Source organism: Dendrobates tinctorius, unplaced genomic scaffold (assembly GCF_039654945.1).
Source record: "Dendrobates tinctorius isolate UK_male_01 unplaced genomic scaffold, ASM3965494v1 ptg000028l, whole genome shotgun sequence".
NCBI classification, from domain to species: Eukaryota; Metazoa; Chordata; class Amphibia; order Anura; family Dendrobatidae; genus Dendrobates; species Dendrobates tinctorius.
This window is the reverse complement of record NW_027361696.1, coordinates 67,472,507-67,495,794: the sequence shown is the minus strand read 5'-3', so window position 1 is coordinate 67,495,794 and position 23,288 is coordinate 67,472,507. Positions and strand designations below refer to the sequence as shown.

General features: G+C 43.7%; 1 protein-coding gene across 7 annotated transcripts in view; it reads left to right on the top strand.

The window, feature by feature from the left end:
- LOC141085493 (sodium-dependent neutral amino acid transporter B(0)AT2-like) overlaps positions 1-22,711 on the top strand; it is a 72,071-nt gene extending 49,360 nt beyond the window's left edge. For 5 of the 7 annotated variants that reach the window (XM_073570897.1, XM_073570899.1, XM_073570896.1 and 2 more), the window contains exons 2-12: positions 5,864-6,112; positions 10,018-10,175; positions 10,945-11,071; positions 11,714-11,886; positions 13,830-13,940; positions 14,087-14,328; positions 15,282-15,456; positions 15,541-15,742; positions 16,334-16,493; positions 17,841-18,003; positions 21,150-22,711. In XM_073570897.1, coding sequence (XP_073426998.1) covers positions 5,926-6,112; positions 10,018-10,175; positions 10,945-11,071; positions 11,714-11,886; positions 13,830-13,940; positions 14,087-14,328; positions 15,282-15,456; positions 15,541-15,742; positions 16,334-16,493; positions 17,841-18,003; positions 21,150-21,464 — 2,013 coding nt within the window. In that variant the 5' untranslated portion in view covers positions 5,864-5,925 and the 3' untranslated portion in view covers positions 21,465-22,711. Of the gene's footprint in view, positions 1-252; positions 275-3,321; positions 3,345-5,863; positions 6,113-10,017; positions 10,176-10,944; positions 11,072-11,713; positions 11,887-13,829; positions 13,941-14,086; positions 14,329-15,281; positions 15,457-15,540; positions 15,743-16,333; positions 16,494-17,840; positions 18,004-21,149 lie in introns of those variants that run through there. The other 2 variants (XM_073570902.1, XM_073570901.1) reach the window with 2 other exon arrangements.
- Positions 22,712-23,288: the final 577 nt, after the last annotated feature.

Sequence of the window (23,288 nt, the reverse complement as noted above, 5' to 3'; positions counted from 1 at the left end):
TCTTCATGGACATCGGGTACCTTCTGGCGTAATGTCACGCCTGTATTCAGGATTATGTGGTCCCCCTGTATCTTACGTCTCACGTTATATATTCTCCACCGCTGTGCCGTGGGCAAATTCCCTGTAAATTATCGTTCACGAGGACGGCGTAAATCGCTGCAGATAATCATATTCCACATTGTACGCGGATTACAGACTTCATGCCAGCAGTGGACGTGTTATAACACGCCGAAGAAGAGGAAGGATCAGTCCCGGTGGAATTTTATACATTCAGGTCAGGTTGGATTTTTAGATCACGTTTCGTAAAAATGCAAATTATTATTATTATTTTTTTTTTCCTATTTTTTTTTAAACCTCTCTATCGGTGGTCTCAGCCATTCATTCAGACATTTAAAAAGAAGATCTGTAGATGTTCAAGATCATTCCCAGCCAGGCCCCTTCCTTCGTACGAGTTGAAGACTCTCCCGGTGGCGATGCCACTCGTGGATATTCACTGTCCACTACGTAGAGGAGTAAACGTACGCCTCCGCTTTGTGACCACAGCTTCCGAATTGTAGAGATGTACCTAATGGACGGGAATCTCTGGAGGACACAAAACATTCAACCTTTTTGATATCCATAGGTACCATGCAAAGCTTCATTTCCCCTCTGGGAGCGCTGTAGGGAAATTGAGCACGGATTGTTGGAGATCCAAAGCCGTGGACTTGTTTTGGAGGAACTTTCTTAATAACTAACAATATCGGGAAGGAAACGTCTGCATCTGTAATCCTCAGGAAATGTGTGGCCACATACAGGAGGTGTAATCATGTGCCCACCGGGCGCACGCTTCTCCATTCATGTACCGCTGAGCCATCTCGGGTAATTGACTCTCTCGGTACTTTTCAGATGTCAGACAATTCATGCAGCGGTCGCCCTCCGCTCCCGGGGGTCTCTTCTCCTTTTTTGGGTAACCTGCCGTCCCTGTTCCTTCTCTTCCTCTTTTTTTTATTGTTGCATGTTTCTTCGTCACGTGGAGCGACCATGCTTTTATCAGAAGGCGGGAAAACGAGAGCGTCCATGCTGGAGGAATCCAGAGAGTGGTAGTCCTGGATCTAACAGTCCTGACAAGTACCAGACTCACTGTTTGCTTGTGGTGCAGTCATAGTGACTAGGGGGTATAATTTGGCATCTTGGGGTTGCATGCAATTTTTTTTCCACCAGTTTGAGCACCTCTCCAATTTATGCAAAGTGAAACGTGCGGCAAATTTACAAAAACTCTGATTTTAAAAATTCTTTTTTGCATCCACGTGTAACATACAGAGCGTTTATCTATTTTCTTTTTCTTTTTTTTTAAATACTTTGTGTATTTGAAATATATACATTTCTTCTAAAAACACTTAGAAGGGATTGTTGACCAAATGGAATATGTGTGAGTAAATGTAAATATATGCATTTTACCAGTCCCCTTGTATTAACCAAGGTGAGCCTACCTGAGAGACAGTTTTCTGGCATCAGTGCAGTGTGTGAAGGGGGGCTGGCAGTTCATTTCAACAGTTAAAGATTTTTTTCCCCATCTTTATAGATGGGTATTGTCGATAGGGTTTGTAAATACGGATAATATTGCAATTTACTGCTTGTTAAAATTTGCAGCCATTCTTGAGATATGAACACTTTTCTTTTGTTTACAGCTCGTTGCCTTGGTGACCGACCACTGCTGCTAGACAGCCACACATGTGCAGTGCTTACAAGCTCCTCTCTTAAGCTTTGTAAGCGCTGCTTTTAAAGCTGGCCAGGATCTCTCTTGGTAGCCTATTCCAAGCTAGAGAGCAGCAGTGGTCGGGTCTCCCAGGCGATGAGCTGTAAAGAAAAGATTTCTATTAGGTAATTTCATAGCGACTCCACAAAATCCTGCAAGTATCGAACCTGACGTCTTCCTCTTAGTGCTTAGATCAAGGACTGTAACTGCGGAGGAGGTCATCACTCCTCCAGACGTCGGAATGTGAACCTACTATCGGCTATCGAGTCAGCAATGAATCTGTCGCCTAATTACGAGGCCGATCTCTGGATTTTTGCCACGGATTTTCCATTTAAGCTGCCACAGTTCTAGGTAGAGATAAACCTGTCATCTCCATCAGAAGATTGGCTGCAGCGTTGTGACCTCAGGACTGCAGACAGTAAGCCTGTGTGCCCACGTTCAGGATTTTTTGCGTTTTTTTCGCTTTTTCCCCTGCAAAAACGCTTAAACGCATACATTAAGCATCCCATTATTAGAATGCATTCTGCAATTTTTGTGCCCATGCTGCATTTTTTTCTGCCAAAAAAAAAGGCATCGCGAAAAAGAACGCAGCGTGTTCATTAATTTTGCTGAAAATCTGCGGATTTGCCACTATGTTCATTGTATTAGGATGCTCCGGAAAAAAACACGATAAATCCGCAAAACAAAAACCGCGATAAAAACGCCAAAAAAATGCGGATTTCCTGTGAAGGAGTCTGGTTTGGCTCAGGAAAATTCTGCTTACGTGGGCACATAGCCTAACAGACACCGGGCGCATCTTCAGAGACTCAGGACAATTTGCGCCTCAGGAGAGGGTTTTTTTCCCCCGAAAGTGGAAAACCCCTTTAATTCTAGATTCAATTAATAGTATTGGGGTCCTTTTACACTCGGGTCCGCATCGGGCCAATGCTCATGTGGACCTGCGACCGTTTAGGGTTGGTGCACACGAATGTCTTACAGACGGTATTTGCCGTCGTTCTCGTGGCGCTCCGTCTTGATTTTTTTACTTTTTTTTTTTTCTTGACCGTATAGTGGAATCTGCCTGAAGAACGGATCGGTCCCTTCTTTTAGAACGTACGAAAACATGGAAGTTGTTTCGACACTGCGGCGCTCGTGTTAATTCTAGTGATGAGCGAAAGTGGTCGGATGCGGTGTTATCCGCCATGCTCGGGGCTAACTGAGGGTCTACGGAGCGCTCGAAAAATATCTCGCGACTGCATGTTTCACAGCTGTCCTCACAAATAAGCAATCCTTGCATGTGTTGTGACTGTCAAACAGCTGCGAGACTTGCAGCCGCGGGGACTCAAACATATTTTTTCGAGCACGGTTGTCCCCCTACCTTCAGCTTTGTCCAGCATGTTCGGGGTCGTACTTTTGGAGGCCTCCGGGCCCCGACCCATCAGATGCCATGTATGACGTCTTTTGTATTCAATGTCATTTAGAAGGTAAAGGGGTTAAATTGACAGAAAATGTTCTGTCTAGTATTTCCATGGAGGCGTGGGGACACACACCTCCCGAGACGTGGAGCTGGTTTGCTCAGATGCACAGAGGAGGGGTTACTGCTTGTCTGGAGTCACCGGCTGAGGAGAAGGTAGGGTTAGGACAGCGTGGCGGTGGTTGGGACAGCTGAATGCCCTCCTGTATGTGGCCGGGACGGGTGGGATTCATGGTGCAGCCGTCACCGGTTATATTTGCCCCGTCCCAGCGTTAGAACACAAGGTGCATGGCGTCGTATCTGGAGCAGGCGGCGGATCGGCCCCATGTATTGGCTTCTTATAGAAGTCTTACTGGGATTATTGGGGTGCGAGTCAGTGGGTAGCAGCCAAAAATGGTCGGATCTGATGCGGTTGTCACTATTCCTCCCCCTTATGCAGTTGGAAGACAAGTTTTGTATATTACTTTTCACTCACTGGTTCGGGCCGAGCAAAATAATGAGGGTTTAGTGTCCCCCTTTAAATTGCATGGAGTGATGGTCCCACTGATTACGTGTGGGACATAAATGGCCAGGTACAGCACTCACTATCGTCGTGCCATAGACTGCACCACACCGTAGGGGAGGACGTGGGGCCCCATCTGTAGGGGGGGTCTCAGCACTCACACCTCCTCTAAAGTTAACACATGCCACCCATTCTGTAGGTATAATATACATATTGATAGATGGCGTACCCCTTTTACCACTACCTGGATTCTGATGGCCGTGGTGCTTGAATGGGGACCCCACCACCTTTGTGCTCCTACGGAGCTTCCTAAGAAATTGTCATTTTGTCTATTTAATGGATATAGAACAAGAAATTGTGACATCGCAGGTTCAGGTCCCCTATGGGGGGACCTAAAAATAAAGTGCGGAGTAAACAAAAATTTATAAAATGTAAAAAAAAATCCCACAAGTTTGAATCACCCCCCCCCCCCCCAAAAAAAAGAGAAAAAAAAGGATTTTCGGTATCACTGCATCCGTAAAAGTCCAACCGATCAAAATGTAAAACTATTTAATCTGCACGATAAACTCCGTAAAACGGAACAATCGAAAAGCCAGAATTGCTGTTTTTTGACACCGTAAAAAATAAATGGCGGAATTGCATTTTTTTTTTCACAATTTTAGCGCAGTTTCTCCCCCCCTTTTTTTTTTTTTTTTTTACATTCCACTTTATGGTAAAATAAACGGGATGATTCAAAAGGCTCTTCTCGCAGAAAACAAGCCTTCCTACCAACCATGTCTCTTAGAAAAATATAAAGTTCTGGCTCTTGGAAGAAGGGGAGGAAAAAGAGAATAAACCCGAAAGATTGGCCGCGTCAAAGTGGATAAGTACTCGTATTTTTCAGTTTGTTTGTTTTTTTTATATGATACTTTTACCATTGTTTCAATGACCATCCGATAATCCAGAATATCTGATAATCCGGCATTTTTCTGTATTATTTTTTTTTTTCTGATATTTGACTTTACAGCACTCGCGTTATAAGAGGAGCTATATTCGTGGAGCGGAGAATAAGACTCTGCCAGGCTTAGAGAACAAAACGATCAGGCATGAAAATTCGACATGCCCCATCTTTGTTTTTTTCCAAACATGATCTGTCATTCAGGGGAGATTTTTTTTTTTTCTTATTACAAGAATAGTCCTTGTGCTCCCGGATTTGTCATCTCCATTTACGTCAGAGCTGGAAGAAGCCGCCGGCAGATTTGGCTGCTGAGACTTTTGGTCCGCTTTCCGCATATAAAACACTGTAGTTGCGTCACAATTAATAGGCTTACCGGGTCTGAGATAATACGGCACCTAGTACACAACCGCAATACCCATGGCAAGTTTTAAGCTAATGCCACCTTTGTCATCTTGCAATAAACCAGTAACTGTGACTGTAAGGAAACTTGGCCAATATCCTTCTATTGAGCAAGAAAATCCTTTTTTTTTTTTTTTTTTTTTACTTTTGTAGCATTAATGCTCATAGAATTTTTTTCCCCTTTATTTTTCTTAAATTTTTTCCCTTTTTTATTTATTTTTTTATTTCCTTTTTATCCTTTATTCAGTTATATAACATTTTAACAAAATAATTGCACACTTGGCTTTGGTGTGCCGACTGAGCTGAGATCTTAAGAACCACGGTCAGAAAGATGAGAGGAGTACAGCGAAGAAGGCGATACTCGTGCATGCGAGGGGTTAAGTTGAGAAACGCCTCTCCAAATGCCAGAGATGTGGCTTTATGGCTGGCTGGCAATAATGGGTGTAGTTGTACTTTTCAGTTTTGCATTTCATCAAAAATGAATAGTCTGCAGCTCCCCTGCACATGTAAGTGTATCCATGGTAACACAACAAGCCAGCACTGTCTATTTGGACCCTACAGTCACGCTCCTCCCATCAGACTACTGCTTCTTGCTGATCTGTTCCATATTTTTTATGCGTTACATGTGCAATCTGACTACATGGGGTTTGTTTGTAGTCTGTTACCGTGGAAACACAAGTTTAGTTGATACAGTGAGACCAGAGTTCTAGTACAGAACGACTTTCCTTTTTTTTTTTTTTTTTTGCACAGGGCTCTTTACAGGAGCTCGCTATAGGTGACAGATGAGTGAAAAAAAAAATCAGTGAGCTTCTAATCATTTTTCTTATTTTTTTGCAGGTTTTGAAGCGAAAGACCCTGTAGCGCCATTACCAGACACTACATTATAGTGACACCACCCAATGGAAAAATCCCTAAATGAATTAGAGGGCAGCGTCACAGGGGAGTCCAGCCGTGATCTGCTACCAGAGCCCACCTCCCGCCCCACGTGGGGCAGTAAAGTGCAGTACATCCTTGCCCAGGTCGGCTTCTCTGTGGGTTTAGGAAATGTCTGGCGGTTTCCTTACCTATGTCACCAGAATGGAGGAGGTAAGATCTGCGACATTTTCTATGGTTCGTCTCACAGCCCAGTCCCAAAAATGCCTTATTAGATAAAAGTCATCCGGACCCAACGGTACCAGCCGACCACCTGCTGTGGAAGGGGCCTCCCGAATCTCCCACATGCTGTGGAAGGGGGGCTCCCGAATCTCCCACCTGCTGTGGAAGGGGGCCTCCCGAATCTCCCACCTGCTGTGGTAGGGGGGCTCCCGAATCTCCCACATGCTGTGGAAGGGGGCTCCCGAATCTCCCACCTGCTGTGGTAGGGGGGCTCCCGAATCTCCCACCTGCTGTGGAAGGGGGGCTCCCGAATCTCTCACATGCTGTGGTAGGGGGGCTCCCGAATCTCCCACTTGCTGTGGTGGGGGGGCTCCCGAATCTCCCATCTGCTGTGGAAGGGGGCCTCCCGAATCTCCCACATGCTGTGGAAGGGGGGCTCCCGAATCTCCCACATGCTGTGGAAGGGGGGCTCCCGAATCTCCCACCTGCTGTGGTAGGGGGGCTCCTGAATCTCCCACATGCTGTGGAAGGGGGCTTCCGAATCTTCCACATGCACAGGAAGGGGGGCTCCCGAATCTCCCCCAAAGGTTTGGACCCTCGGAATTCAAGGGAAGTGTGACTTTAATTTACAGTAAACTGCCGGGAAGGTTTTATTTTAAGCGCGCCACGCGCACACACATCAGATGTCAGCTGAATGATTGCCTGGCTGACGGTTATCTCTCCCAACTTCCCCATACACAAGCACGTGGCATCTAGTAAGGAGCAGGTTGTCCTCCACCCGTACACTCCTTTATTGGCTTACACTATCTGGTGCTCCCTTCCCGGGCATTTTTGCCATGTGAGGCGTGTAATATATCCGGGGTTACTACAGGTCAGATACACCAGGCTCCTGAATAGATATACTAGATATATTCCCGGTCGATCAGGGCTGTGTAATGGAGAGGCTTCTAGCGCCATTTCTCTGCCCACTTTCCTGGCTATGTTGCTTCCCTCTTACCGTTAGCTGGAACAGCCCATTATATATGTGGTCATTCACTAGTGGGCAGAATTCAAGCGGCTGGTCTTGGAACTTGTAAAAGCCCCACATCACTGATCATTGTGGTTCAGCCGTGCAAAAAAAATGTGTGTTTGTGTGTGTGTATATATATATATATATATATATATATATATATATATATTTATTTGCACACCTATTTCAAATTTATATTTACTTATTTATATTTATTTATTCACATACACACATAAAATATATATATATATATATATATATATATATATATATATATATAAATAATAGGAAATATATAAATTTTTATTCATTTACATATATCTAATATATATTTACTTTTAAATATGTGTAAACATAAATAAGTAAATGTATAAAACCTAAATTAAAAAATGTGTGTAATTAAATATATATTCTTTTTTATACACACACACACATATATCTATATCGGACTATCTATCTATATATCTATCTATCTGTGTATATAAAAAGAAAATATATATTTACACACACCATATTTTTAATTTATATTTTATATATTTACTTATTTAAATGTATATTTATACATAATTTTTTTTTTATAAATTTACACGCACGCACGCACGCACACACATACATATATACACTGTGTGTGTGTGTGTATATATAACTATATACACATGTACATTGTTTATTAGTTTCACAGCCTCTTTGTTTCCTGCCACATTCAACTTTGTTGTGGTCTGTTGTTGTAAATTAGAGAAAAAGATAGATATGAGTTATACACTCCCTGCCTGATTGCGATAGCGAGCTCACTGATTCTCAGTGAACTCACTTTGCAGCAAGCACTGACTGCAGTACAGAGGCTATAGGCCGGGGTCACACTACGGACGAGTGAGAGGCGCTAAAAGCACGCATTACACACGGACAAATTATTCTCTATGGGTCCCTCACACCAGCCGTATATTTCTCTGGCGTATTCTACAGTCCGTGCCAATCGCAGCACGGATTTGATTGTAAGGTGACATTAACCCTTTGTTAGATTAACCCATTCGCCACCGCTACAGGGCAATGGGAAGCCCACACATTTTTTAGCAATGAATTAACCCCTTAAAATAACAACTACAACTCCCAAATTTTGCACTCAAACCCTCATCTAATTATTAGTCAGGGACATATTAAAAAACATGAAATGAAATGCTTTACTGAATGTAAACCATGTGTCATTTCATGTCGGGTTGGGGAAGGATTTGATAGAAGCCGGCAACTTAATTAGTGGCTATTCTGCTATGAGGAACTCTGTGAAATATATATATATATATATATATATATATATATATATATATATATATATATAATAATAAATTTCCGCAGCACTTTACATTTCAGAGGGGACTTGTACAAACAATATACATTACAGCATAACAATAATCACATAGATCATAACAGATACCAAGAGGAATGAGGGCCCTGCTCGCAAGCTTACAATCTATATCTATATATGTATATATGTTTGTCTCAATGATGTGTGTGTGTGTGTGTGTGTGTGTGTGTGTATATATATATATATATATATATATATATATGCATTCTATGTGTCTATATCTATTCTTTGGTTTGTGTTATAAACCCTGTCATAGGGCTCCATTATACACTCACTGGCCACTTTATTAGGTACCCCATGCTAGTAACGGGTTGGACCCCCTTTTGCCTTCAGAACTGCCTCAATTCTTCGTGGCAGAGATTCAACAAGGTGCTGGAAGCATTCCTCAGAGATTTTGGACCATATTGACATGATGGCATCACACAGTTGGCGCAGATTTGTCGGCTGCACATCCCTGATGCGAATCTCCCGTTCCACCACATCCCAAAGATGCTCTATTGGATTGAGATCTGGTGACTGAGGAGGCCATTTGAGTACAGTGAACTCATTGTCATGTTCAAGAAACCAATCTGAGATGATTCGAGCTTTATGACATGGCGCATTATCCTGCTGAAAGTAGCCATCAGATGCCTGTTCTTAGCTGAGAGGAGTGGTACCCAGTGTGGTCTTCTGCTGCTGTAGCCCATCTGCCTCAAAGTTCGACGCACTGTGCGTTCAGAGATGCTCTTCTGCCTACCTTGGTTGTAACGGGTGGCAATTTGAGTCACTGTTGCCTTTCTATCAGCTCGAACCAGTCTGCCCATTCTCCTCTGACCTCTGGCATCAACAAGGCATTTCCGGCCACAGAACTGCCGCTCACTGGATTTTTTTTCTTTTTCGGACCATTCTCTGTAAACCCTAGAGATGGTTGTGCGTGAAAATCCCAGTAGATCAGCAGTTTCTGAAATTCTCAGACCAGCCCATCTGGCACCAACAATCATGCCACGTTCAAAGGCACTCAAATCACCTTTCTTCCCCATACTGATGCTCGGTTTGAACTGCAGGAGATTGTCTTGACCATGTCTACATGCCTAAATGCACTGAGTTGCCGCCATGTGATTGGCTGATTAGAAATTAAGTCTTAACACACAGTTGGACAGGTGTACCTAATAAAGTGGCCAGTGAGTGTATGTCCATTTTGCATGGCGGCGAGAAAATCTCGCCATACGGATTACATACGGATGCTTACATGTGCAAAATACGCGACCACACCTTGCTTACGGATGACATACGGAGCACTATTTAGGGGTCATTCATCCGTATTACGCCTGTAAACTATGGACCGTATTTTGCGTCGGTTAGTGAGACACCGGCCATAGAAGGCAAACAGTGCAACAGTTTTAATGAAACCCAATTGCAAAAATGATTTTTAGTCCCAAATACATGCATTTAAGAAAAAAAAGTCACTTAAAGGTAGACAATTCCTGTAAGGATGGTCTGATGACTGATGCTTTGCTGTGATGATGCCATTGTGTCCTTGTCTTGCAGGCGCCTTCTTGTTGCTGTACTTCCTGTTACTCCTCCTCATCGGCATCCCCCTCTTCTTCTTGGAGCTGGCTGCCGGGCAGAGTATTCGGCAGGGAAGCATTGGGGTCTGGAAGCACATTAACCCACGATTAGCTGGGATTGGCTTTGCTAGCTGCGTGGTAAGTCACAACCATAGAAATATAAATTCTGGATCCAGTCGTTCTGTCCGTGGTTCAGAAGATCATGATCCTGACCCCCGCAATCTCCTCTGATCGGTCATACTTCAACACTCTTCAAAGTCAACTGCTTAGTGACAACCAATATGGCTTCCCTTCCTATTGTTGCGTTTGCTGAAAAAAAGCTAAAAGTTTATTTTCACCAAGACAACCGCTACGAGACGAGCAGATGATTGAAGGGGGTTTATATTCTTTACCCCCTAGCGATCAGCAGGGAAGGCTGCAGCTCTCCGCTCTCTTGCACTGCAGCGCCACCTGGAGGGGATATGTGGTATTACATGATGGCTATTCAAATGAATGCAAGTCATATAAGAGATGGGTCTGCCTTGTTAGTCACACATAGAAGTGTTAGGGTATTATGATAATCACCTAATAAGTATGGGTGCCCCCTGAAGTTTCCTCAGCAGCAGATGTTACATTTCAACATTGTAAAATGCCCGATTGTTTGCTATCACTAGAGATAAAGGGGGTCTGGCAGTGACATATCTCCACTCTTCCCAGTTTGAGCAAAAACACACTCAGCCCGATGGTGAATGGTCGGCTGATGGCGATCTGAGTTATGTCATTGTGTCGCTGCTCTATCCCAATGGCAGAAAGAAGGGCCGGACGTGTTAAATTAGCGGTTTTCCCCACTTGGTAGCTCGTGGTGTCGATCACCTACAATGAAGGGTAACGTATCGATAACTGCCTTTGTCTTCCTCTCTTTTCTTAGGTTTGTTCCTTTGTGGCCCTTTACTACAATGTCATCATCGGATGGAGTCTGTTCTACATGTTCAATTCTTTCCAGTACCCACTGCCATGGGAAAATTGCCCGTCCCTTGGCAACGATACACACGCAGGTACGTACTGATAGGAGAGAGTACCGTGAGTCCAAAGTTTATTTTAAAGGGGTTGCCCACTTTCTAGTCAAAATTTTTCTACAACCGTCATTGCCCGCAAACATTAAACTCAACACCTTCCAATTCTGTAGGAATAATGATGGCGCCGGTCACATGTTTTTACCCATGCGGCACGTCTCTGGCTGCCTCCCCGCCTTAGTCTACTTGAGCAAGTACTAAAAAAGGATATTTTTCTGCCTATACCTATGTATGCAAGAAACGTGGCATTAGTTAGGGGTAGAAATGAGGAAATATATTTGCAGGACCCTGGCCCTGTATTCTGTGGCTAATGTCATGTGTGATGATGTTAATGTTGCGCCATATCAAAAAGCAAAATTTGAGAATACTCCTCCCCCATTAGTTGTTACAGAATAGCGTCATATGCTGTTCATGAAATAAATAATCCTGTAAAACAGATCCAATAAGTAATGGTTCTGCCTGGGGTAGGAGAGTCCAGGATACATGACTGGACCCCACAGATCCAGATATTGAGGGTAGTGGGAGATCAATACAAGTCTCAACTTTCATGTTTTTGGGTGGCAATTGCATCTCCAACACTTCAGGCTATAAACTTCTCACTGCTTATGTCAATATCTATTGTAGAACCCGAGTGTACCAAGAGTTCGGCCACCACGTACTTCTGGTACCGGAAGGCTCTGGATGTCACCGACTCCATAGGGGCCTCCGAAATGAACTGGCCAATGACCGGATGTCTGTTCTTCGCCTGGTTTCTCGTGTGCGGAGGGATGATCAAAGGAATTAAGTCTTCTGGGAAAGTAAGAGGAGAGATCTGCTCAGATTCTGGATGTAGTGCAAATTTAACCCCTTCACATATGAGGTACATGTACGCCATCATGTGCCTTTAACAGCGGCAGGTGGAATGGACCTCCTCCCATGGCTGTTAACAGCGTCATTTAGCACACCTCGGCAGGGGGGTGTGTCATTCCACACACCCAACATCGCGCACATTATGTGATCACAGGGCGCTGATTGGTGGTCATGACATCTGAAGGTCTGCTGAAGACCCCCTTGCCTGTCATTGCAATATCCTGTGGAAGCCGGAGTTTATAGGAGATATTTCTGCTACATATGGCAGTGCTGAAGCGCTGCTAATGTATAGCACAGGACATTGGATGATCGCAGCTTCAAGTCCCCTAAGGGGACTATTAAATATAGTGAAAAGTAAGATAAAGAAAAGTTTTTAAAAATATGAAAAAAAAACACAAGTTCAACCCCCCCCCTGTGCCCCATTAAAAATAAAACTATTAAAAAATATACACATTTGGTATCGCTGCTTTCGTAAAACTCTTATCTAACAAAATATAAAATAAATTAATCTAATTGGTAAACTGAGTAACAAGAAAAATATTAAAAAACACCAAAACGGCGTTTTTTGGGAAAATGCTATGAGAGACTATCAAAAAATTCTTACCTACCCCAAAATGTTAAATGTAAAAAAAAAAAAAAAAAGCCCTCACCCAGCCCATGATCCTGAAAAATGAAATTGTTACAGGTCTCGGAAAATGGCGGCAAAAGCAAAAATTGTTGCATGCATGTTTAGTATGTGTGTACTGTGAGTGACCTGGAGAATCATATTGCCGGGTCAGTTTTACTGTACAGTGAACATGGTAAATAGAAAAAGAAAAAAGTGTGAAATTGCCCTTTCTTTTTTTTTTTTCTTTTTGCAATTTCAACGTATTTGGAATTTTTTTTCCTGCTTTCCAATACATCACATGATTAAAATGCATAGTGTCATTCAAAAGTACAACTTGTCCCGCAAAAATAAAGCCCTCATATGTCTTTGGGGACGGAAAAGTAAAAGAGTTATGGCTCTTGGAAGAAGAGGAGGAAAAAAAACGAAGATGCAAAAAAAAAAATGGCGGCTTGACGTGGTTAATCCTCAATGTTACATGACCTAAGGAGCAAAGACTTTTTCTCAGTATCGCAGGTGAAAAAATTGAAGAGAAAAAAAAGAATAATAATAAATGAGAAATATATATATACAGTGGGTACGGAAAGTATTCAGACCCCTTTAAATTTGTCACTCTTTGTTTCATTGCAGCCATTTGGTAAATTCAAAAAAGTTCATTTTGTTCTCATTAATGTATACTCTGCACCCCATCTTGACTGAAAAAAAACAGAAATGTAGAAAATTTTGCAAATTTATTAAAAAAGAAAAACTGAAGCGTGAAAAATTTAAAGGGGTCTGAATACTTTCCGTACCCACTGTATAAACTGCTGCTCTGTTGAGAGCAAGTAGGTCTCTGGCAGCAGCGGTCCATGACTGGCACCTGGTACAACAAACCGGTTGTTGCCTCTGTTAGCAACTACATGCCTTTTTTTTTTTTTTTTTTTTGAAGTCCCGGATACCACCTTTAAATGCCTCAGTCGGAGGTCGACAGCAGCATTTACGGTGTTAACGGCATCGATCAGAGCTCTTACATCCACATAGTAGCTGTGTAGCACAGACAGTATCTGCCGTGTATGGTCCGGGCTCAGCTCCAGTATGTCCGATGTCAGGATGTGGTTGAAGGGGTTGTCCACAAACATCGATCACCTGTCTTCAGGATAGCTCTCGATCAGGCGTATGTACACAGTCCGTCACACTGTGTAGTCCCCGTTCCTGGGTCCTGCAGAGCATCTCCTATTATTAGGATACACGTACGGTAGATTATATGCACTGATGGAGATTTCAATTTGATCTTTGTGTTTTTTCCAGGTGATGTACTTCAGCTCAATCTTTCCCTACGTTGTCCTGGCCTGCTTCCTCGTCCGCGGACTTCTTCTGGACGGTGCCCTGGACGGGATTCGAATCATGTTTACACCAAAGGTGCGCCACTCTCTATTCTAGTGAATGAGTCTGCGGTGCGTTACCACCTGGGGAGACCCACGGCGGCTGCTAAAGAAAGAACAAGTCAGACCCCTTTCTTCTTATTTTGTAAAGTGTAAACTCACTTTCGTCTTTTTTCTTCTTAGCTGGAAATCTGGGGAAACATACAAGTTTGGCGACAGGCGGCCACCCAGGTCTTCTTTGCTTTAGGCCTCGGATTTGGAAGCGTGATCGCCTACTCCAGCTACAACGATCGGCAGAACAATTGCCACTTCGATGCCATCTTGGTATCTTTTATCAACTTCATGACCTCCATACTGGCGACGTTGGTCGTCTTTGCCGTCCTGGGATTTCGCGCAAATGATATTACTGAGCAATGTTTTTTGGCGTAAGTGGTCTGTTGTGATTCAAGGAAACTGAACCTGCCACCTGTCAGTCTCAGCAGGACCCGCTAATGCATATGGGGGGGGGTCTCGCATCTCTGGCGGCCATTGGAGCAAATAACAGCTGATATGTGAGGGGGTGCCGGATAGGGATATGTCATTAATACCTGCTGACCAGACAAGCCCTTTAGCATCCAGTTGTATTAAATCCAGCAAATTATGACAGAGCGGCATGGCTCTGTATAGCCATTGTCTCCACTGCACAACTTCCGCACTGCGGGGTCCAACGTTACCCCACATACAAAGTCACAAGCCAGCTGGGAGGGGGGAATGGCTGGATTATTGTCGTACCAAAGGACACGTTGGGTAGCTGTCTGTCAAACGATCTTTTGGCCAGTAGCTGTCTCCCCCCGACTACCCCTACACAGGAGCTTTCCTTTGATCTCTAGGAAGAGACTCCTCTTGCGGCAGCTTCTCTCCGGGAAGAAAAAGTGATTTAGCTATTGCAAATCCAAAGAGCCGGACGCTTCTCTTATCCCGACATCGTCTGGAAGGGAGAGTCAGAGGCCCCCCCCGCATATACGTCAGCCGATGGTCCTCATACTTTGTCCTCGAATGTTCAGATGGTTCAATCCCTTTCCTAATCACCCAACATCACATCGACTTTACACCCCCCCACCCCGGTAAGACAATAGCTCGCCTCCCACAGGACCACCCGGTGTCAGTGACCACGCGGCTGCTGCCTCCTCTGATATTGACAGCCATACTAATAGCCCCCCAGGGATGATTTGTACCTCTTCGTCAGACCCTTTATCCAGGGAAGCATAATCCTACTCGCCTGTGGGTAGATCCGGCTCCCATTGTCTGCCAGCTTCTGTATTGATGGATGATGGGAGTGATAGTTTGCAGTTACTTGTTTTATCGTACGCACTTTTATCACGGTTCTCTCATTTTTCAGAAACCAAGAGAAGATCAGAGAATTGCTGAAGGTCGGCGTTTTCTTTAACTTTTCCGTACCATTAGAGAACCTGACCAGCACGGAGTACAGCGACTGGTACACGAGGGAGGACAACGTGACCGGCCTGGCAGAGTACGGCATCACTAATTGCCGGGTCGAAGATGAGATGAACAAGGTGTGAGACTTCTCCGTGTAGTATCCGTTACCACTTTTTTCCTTCTTAATATAAACTTTTCATACTTTCTCTTTTTCTTTGCAGGGTGTAGAAGGGACCGGCCTGGCGTTCATCGCCTTCACCGAAGCAATGACCCGTTTTCCCGCCTCCCCATTTTGGTCGTTATTGTTTTTCCTTATGTTACTGAACTTGGGTCTCAGCACCATGTTTGGAAACATGCAAGGAATAATCACCCCGCTGCTCGACAACTTCTCTTTTTTACGCAAGAGGAAAACCCTATTCACAAGTGAGAACATTCTTTATGTTGTGTCATCGTATTCGACAATGTGGTGTACGGCGATCATCACCATTCACTGATGCCCCTGTCTGTTACAGCTCAGATGGGTTATGCTGCCATATTAAACCCCTGAGACCTCTACAAATCACTAGACCGATCCCTTTACTTTTATTAAAAAAAGCAAATGATGATTCGGGGTAGTGACAGCAAGCAGTTAGTTACCGTATTCAATTTCCAAGTAACGCGTTTCAAAAAGCTTGGAGTTCAAAACGTCTTTTATTGGTGATCAATTAAACAAAAGCAGTTGAATCCCAACACTGACGATTTCGAATATGGCTCTTTTTAAAGGGTGAGAACTAGTTGTCCTTCATTTTGATGATTGGTCAGGGGTCCTGGCATTGGGACCACCACAGTCAGTAAGTGGTGGCGTATAATAATGAGCTTTGACCTAATTTTAACCAACCATTGACATAGAGAGATATCAGAAGTTGCCCTTTGCAGTGGTCCGGTAGCTGAGACCCCCCTATATGGGACTCCCTCTGCATAACCCATAAATTCTGTTCTTTCCTTCATTCCCTTTGTGTTTCTTACTCTCTTCAGTTTTCTGCTGTGTATGCGGTTTCCTGATCGGACTGATCTTCGTTCAGCGATCCGGATCCTATTTCGTCTCCATGTTCGACGACTATTCGGCCACCCTGCCTCTCATCCTTGTGGTTATAGCTGAGAACGTGGCCGTGGCCTGGGTGTACGGGGCGGACAGGTACCCTTTCTTTATCCTATTGTCAGATCACTCATTTTGGACGCGCACTGAATGCCGTATGTTACTTGTATTCCTGGGATCCAGTCGATCATCAAGGCATAGTGGCTGCTGATCAATCATGGCTCCTGAAAAGGCTAAAATTGTGACGCCAGTGTGATCACAACCTGACCTTTATCCTTTAGCTGCACTCCAGTTCCTCCTACCTGCCTGTAGATTAGCACTTGGCCACCAGGTGGCGACTTTTTAATATCTAAATGCCAAAACTGAGCATAGTCCATGCAAGGCCTCTGTACTACATGTCGTGTAATTTCCCAAGTGGTTGCCACAGTGGAAACAAAAAAAAAATCCTTTATGGTGTATACACATAAATATCATTATTCTATTTACTGAGATTTTTTTTTTTTTGACTAGTCAATAGAGTAGAGATAACGCAAGTTCTCCTTTCCTGACAACATCCGAACAGCATTTTCCCCATTTATCTCATCAATCATAAGATCGAGGGGAGTATTTTTTAGTAAACTGTAATTTGAGACTAATTTTTTCTTACTTAAAGTGATTGTCCATCTTTGGGGACAATTTGTTTTTCTTACGTAAATGCATGCAAATGGGGCTAAAAATCATTTTTGCTATTGGGTTTCATTAAAAAATGTTGCACCTTTTGCCGCCTATAGCCGCTGTATTACACTGTATATTGCTGGCTGCAGAATGAGGTAACAGGGTTGGCCACTAGAACATGCCCAGTAGTCTCCTCCACTAGAAAAGCAGTTTTATCATGTGAGGTTTCCAATTGGGCAAGACTGACGGACAGGTCTGGTCACATGCTCCACCCTCGGCAGCCATTTTTGGACTGGAGATCTGTAGTCTGTGCGGAAAAAGCTTCACTAACGAGTAGGAGACTCTGTCATACCTATATATATTAATAAGCGTCACATGTCCTCAACATATCTGTTAAAATAAAGATAATGTGGCCGACCATGTCACCTCCTTCTGCAGCCAGCAATGAGCAGTGCAATACAGCGGCCACAGGAGGCAAATGATGCAAAATGTTTAATAACATCTAATTGCGAAAAATGATTTGTGGCCCCAATTACATGCATTTAAGTAAAAAAAAAAAAAAGTCAACAACCCCCCTTTAAATGCATGTATTTTAGCTTAAAAAACAATTGTCTCCCTGTTGAAATGTTATCATTTAACTCATTGTTAGGGATTTAGATTCCTGTTACAAGAAAATGTAAAGATGAAGAATATCGTAACTTCTTAGATAAACAAGGTGCGACGGAAGGTTGGACATTCACATGGACGTGTGATTATTAATTTTTTTTTTAATATTTTTTCATCTGTCTTCAGGTTTATGGATGACATTGAGGGAATGCTGGGCTACCGTCCTTGGCGGCTGTACAAGTACATGTGGCAGTATTTCAGCATCCTGGCCATGATCGGTCTCCTACTCGCCAGTTTGATCAGGATGTGTATCGAATACCCCAAATACCAGGCCTGGAACATGGAGAAGGTATGATGACCGTGCCATGCTTTCCACTATTCAGCCCCCTTCTCATTCCCATTCATGACCTTTTTGGAAAGGCAAATGGCAGATGACATCCCGCCCGAAGGCCAGAGGTGTATCTAGTCTTTCCGGCGCCTGGGGCGAGAATTCAGTTTGACGCCCCCCCACCAAACGGTTTGAGTATTCTTCATGCGATCAATCATTTGTATGCGTTTTGCACACTTAGTCACGTACCGAAGAGCTGCTCTCCCTAATTCTCTCAATGTTCAGTGAAAAACTGAGACAATCCGGAAGAGAAGCTCGATGTCACAGGACCATACGTATGAAAATCGCATATAATTGGAGTGGCCATGTGATGACTGCTGGATCCTGCAAACAGAGCTGAATTCTGACAGTGAGGATATTACACACTGCCAGGATTGGCTGCAGGGCTTCATTTTATAATTAAAGGGCTCGTCCAGGTTTGAGATGAAAGTCTGCAGTCACTCTATGTGACTGAAGGCTTATGAATTCTAACAACACGAGCACTGCACACTTTTAGGATTTTCCCTTGTGGCAAGAGTGGACGGTCGTGTCAGCACAAGTATGAGATTTAGTTAACAAGAACTGACATTTCGGAAACACATATAGATATGTAGTCAACACTCACTGGAACTATTAGAGCAACTCCCTAAAAATCATATTATCCTACAAAGAACCAGAAAGGAGCAATAGCCCTTCAGAAGAATAAGGTAAACTGAGTCAAGATAATAAAGATAATTTTTATATTTTATCTAAGTTATCCAAATAACGCTCACATAAATAGTATGGGCATAAATAGCCCCAAGTACAATAACAAGAAGAGAATTAAAGAGTTGAAGGAACCAGACAGCACTGATCATTCTGGACCTCTCATACTCATAAATATGAAAATATGCACTGAGCACACCAATAAATGTATAGGTCGACCTCCAGGAAACAGGATACAAACTAGCTTAAATCCTAAACCAGTCCATGTGGACATATGGTATGCATGGCAAACAGTACCCATAGCTGCCCGAGACTAAAGTGCCGCTCATAGTGCATACTTACCCATGTGGGACAGAGGAACAAGACTGAATTGTGCACGCCGAAGCCCTGATGCGCGTTTTGCTTGATTTTGCTTTCTCGGGGGTCTTCTGGCCACATTCCTACTAGACATGTCTGGCCTCACTCAATTCATTTTCCATGCATGTCTAATCGGAATGTGACCACATGTATGCAAATCGCGCACTTGTGGTTTCATGAGCTGCCACTCTCATTGCTGGCACTAGAGAATCCTGACAGCTTGCAGTACGCACTGTGAGAATTCAGAAGTCTGCAGTCACATAAAATGACTGTAGACTCATCACAAACTTGGCTAAGCCCTTTAATGCTCCTAACATAAATAAAAACATAGTAACCCTTTAACTTGTTGGACGTCACAACACTTTAACATAGCCATGTATCATGTAATCTTACAAGTTATGGATTGTTGCATGTGCACATAATCAGAACCAATAACAGCACAAGAATCTATCACCAGAACCACCATTAGTACTGAAATACATCCGTATAACCACCATCAATACAGAAACACAGCATCACAACCCTCATCAATACAGAAATTCATCATCAACCACCAGCAGTACAGAAGTTCATCCGTATTACCCCCATCAGTACAGAAACACAGCATCAAAACCCTCCATCTGTACAAGAGTACATCACCATGACCACCATTAGTATATGAATTCAGCACCAGAACTACCATCAGTACATGGTACATCAATTGTAATGTCAGGTCAGATCCATATACATTTTCTATGGCATGAAATGATAACTTCCACTACGTCCTTAACAATGGTAAGAAGATACTGGGAGTTGTTGCTATCAGTCATCTTCAGGCTGCGGACCATACAGGAACCACAGTACTTATGAGAATTAGTCAGTATGACAAAAAAACATTTACACCCAGGTACCTGATAGATGACGTCTCTGGAGTCTTCTCCAGTCTTGTGCAGCACATCCCCACACCATGCCCTTAAAGATAGCAGTGTCATTAATTATAATGCTCCTGAATGAAAATATCTGCCCTACACAGAGCCCCTAAGTAAATAATTGCCCTCACTATATTCCCTGCATTAAATATGACCCCCACACTCTCCCTTTTATGGTACGTGCTCTCCACACTGCCCCATCCTTTCCCTACTGGGCCCCTCTTCACACTGTTCTCTCTTTTCCATTCTTGGTCCCCTCTTCACACTGTCCTCTCGCACTGTGCCCCTCCCCATAAGGCCCAGTCTCTATCATACTGTAACCCCTCATCACACTCCCCCCTCCTTGGTTTACTGTACCCTCCTGGCTGTGCCCTTACACTGTCCTCCCCCCACTACTCAGTCTCTATTCTGTGTGCACCCACACTTTTCTCCCCTCATACTGTCTCCTCACACATTTCCCCCTCCTTCCTCATACTGTCTTTTCTCACATCCCCCCTGCCCCCCATGCTGTGTCTTTATACATTCCCCCATCACTTCTCATACTGTGTCTTCAGCTCCACTGGAGCACTTACCACCAACGTTGTTTGCGCCGCTGCAGCGTCGTCAAGTGACGCCAGCAGTGTAATCACGCTGACCTGGCCGAGAGCTTCAATTGCCCTAGATTCTGAAAGACACAAGTACAGTTGATCACTGGGTGGTGGTTCAATGCACTTTCTCTGAAAGCCGGCTCAGAGAACTGCCAACTCCCAGTCCGGGGGACGGCCAGATGCAGCTGTCGGAGACACACCTCGGATCGCCACATTAGGTAGCCCGACAGTGCCACCCTGCCAGCACCGCCCGGGGCATGTGCCCACCCCCTCTCCCTAGATATTCCTCTGCGAAGGACCAGGACCATTATGCGACCAAAGTTGGTGCTCGTATTTTGGATCAAGAAATATATTCTTTTTTTTTATGGACTGAAAACAGCCGGTGTTGGAGATGACACTGGTTCTGGATGTTTAACCTCTTAGATGCTCTGGATAATAGCGACCACGGCATCTAAATGGTTAAAACAGAGGGAAGGGGCTTTCTTCATCCACCTTGGATGTCACATGAAGGCTGAGGATTGGTGTTACAAAGCCATTATTAATGAATGTTTTGTTTTGTTTTGGTTTTTAGGCTGCTGAAGAGAAGTTGGAGTATCCCCCGTGGGCGCTGGGCATGCTGATCAGCTTGATGATATTGGCTTCCCTGCCCATCCCATGGGTGCTCCTGAATCAGTCGGTGCAAGACTGGTTAAAGAAGAGGTCAAAGACGTACGAGCAGTGCGAGTATGCACCAGGTTGCACAGTCGACGAAGGACTGGACGCGATTACAGAGGGCACACCAAGGTGCGGCAATGGCTACCTACACGTGGAGATGGAAGATTTGGCCGAGAGTGGCCAGCTGCTGACCGACGGAGATGAGGAGGACAATGACAACGTAACAGGCTAAACACATGGCAAAGGCAGGGAAACTATGGGAATTAGGACTTAGATCATGATCACTGAAGCACCTTTACATGATTTCCAATCATTCAAGTGGTGACTGGCGGACAAGCCGGCTTTGTCTACCCCGGGATTATCGATCAAAGGCTCCCGCAGGGGAAATCGGTGCCACTTTGAAAATCAGACTCTGCCAATCACCCAGAGGTCGGCTCCTGCTCGGCCTCAGCTGCTGGCGTGGTTATTTGCAGTTCCTACCTCTCCCAAGATTAGATCCGGGGAATGGGATGTTACTATATGAAATGGCGAACACTCGGCACTTTTCACTTGCCAGTCACGTTATTGGAGAAGCTTTTCCAGATCTAATCTATTGACTTTTTTATCTTGGTAATGTTACTGATCCTACGAGGAAGGGACCTCCCTGTTACAACATCTTGTATTGCACCGTATGTTATATATATATATATATATATATATATATATATATATATATATATATATATATATATATATATATATATATATTTTTTTTTTTTTTTTTTTTTTTAAGAATTGGCGAAAGAAGTGACATTATTATTATTTCTTTTTAAGTGCTTGAAAGACAATACTGAAGAACAAACGGATTACAGATACTCGCCAAACCGGAAGATTGCGGTACCAAATGGACCTGTAGATATTATTATTTATGGCTTTTAGGTGTAAATAGTGTGTCCTTTTTTATCATGCTGTAAGGTTTTCTTATTTTATTCGTCTCAAAGTCCTCCCTTCCACGTACAGCGCTCGCCCAGGTCTGTATTGTATAACCGGGATCCTCAGTTCTGCACTAAGAGACACCATACTCCGCTAAGCTAAGGAGCCCATGTGCGTAGATATGTGTCCGGTCTGTACATCGGGGTCCAAACTTGGACCGTGGCGATCTATAAAATACACACATGATGTCTTCCAATCTCATCATTGGGGAAAATGCATTAATGGTGTATTCGCATGCGGCAGATTTGTTGCAGAAATTTCCGCTACTCTCCCATTCAGTTGGACTAATGGATGCTGACATTTCTGCAGGAAGTTTGGCGTGTGTGAATTTACCCCAGAGAATGGGGTCATCCTCTCTTTTTCAGCAACTCGTTGCATTCCTAAAGGTGCCAAGTCTGTGGGACTTGTGGACAAGTCGCTGTGCCCGGTGCCCCTCACTGTAAACTGTCCACATATGACTGGGATGTAATGTGCATTTTTTTAAAATAAATAATTATGTGTTTTGAAGCTTCGTTGAGTCGCTATATAGCAGATTTATAAATTCCCGAAAACATAATTGTACACAAAGTTTTGGAAGACTCTTTCACATCCGATTTTTCCACATGCGAGAAAAACCGACAGTTTGGTCCGAGTGTCATCCGTTTATCTCATCCGTGGAGAAATTAAAAAATATATTTTCTTCACCATTCTGACAGTCCGGGAAAATTGAACCACAATCGGATGTCGTCCAAGTGCGATCTGATTATTATTATTTATTTTTTTACGGGTCCATTGAATTGCATTACCGATTTTGATCTGACCCTTAGATTAAAATCAGACATGTCTCCGCAATTTTCAACTGACCTCTGGGCCCACAAAAAAAAATCACAGACATTTGAATGACCTCCATGGACTTATCACCGGCACAAGTGCTGTCCATGAAAAACATGGCTGGCAGCCGTATGTGAAAATCGGACGTCTGAATGAGCCCCATGTGGGTTTTCTTTGTACAGCGTTGAGTAAGGCATCATTCAGACACTAGTGATTTCTCGCGTAAAAACATGGACCGTTGTTCAGCAGTGTTTCAGAGCGATTTTCATCAGGA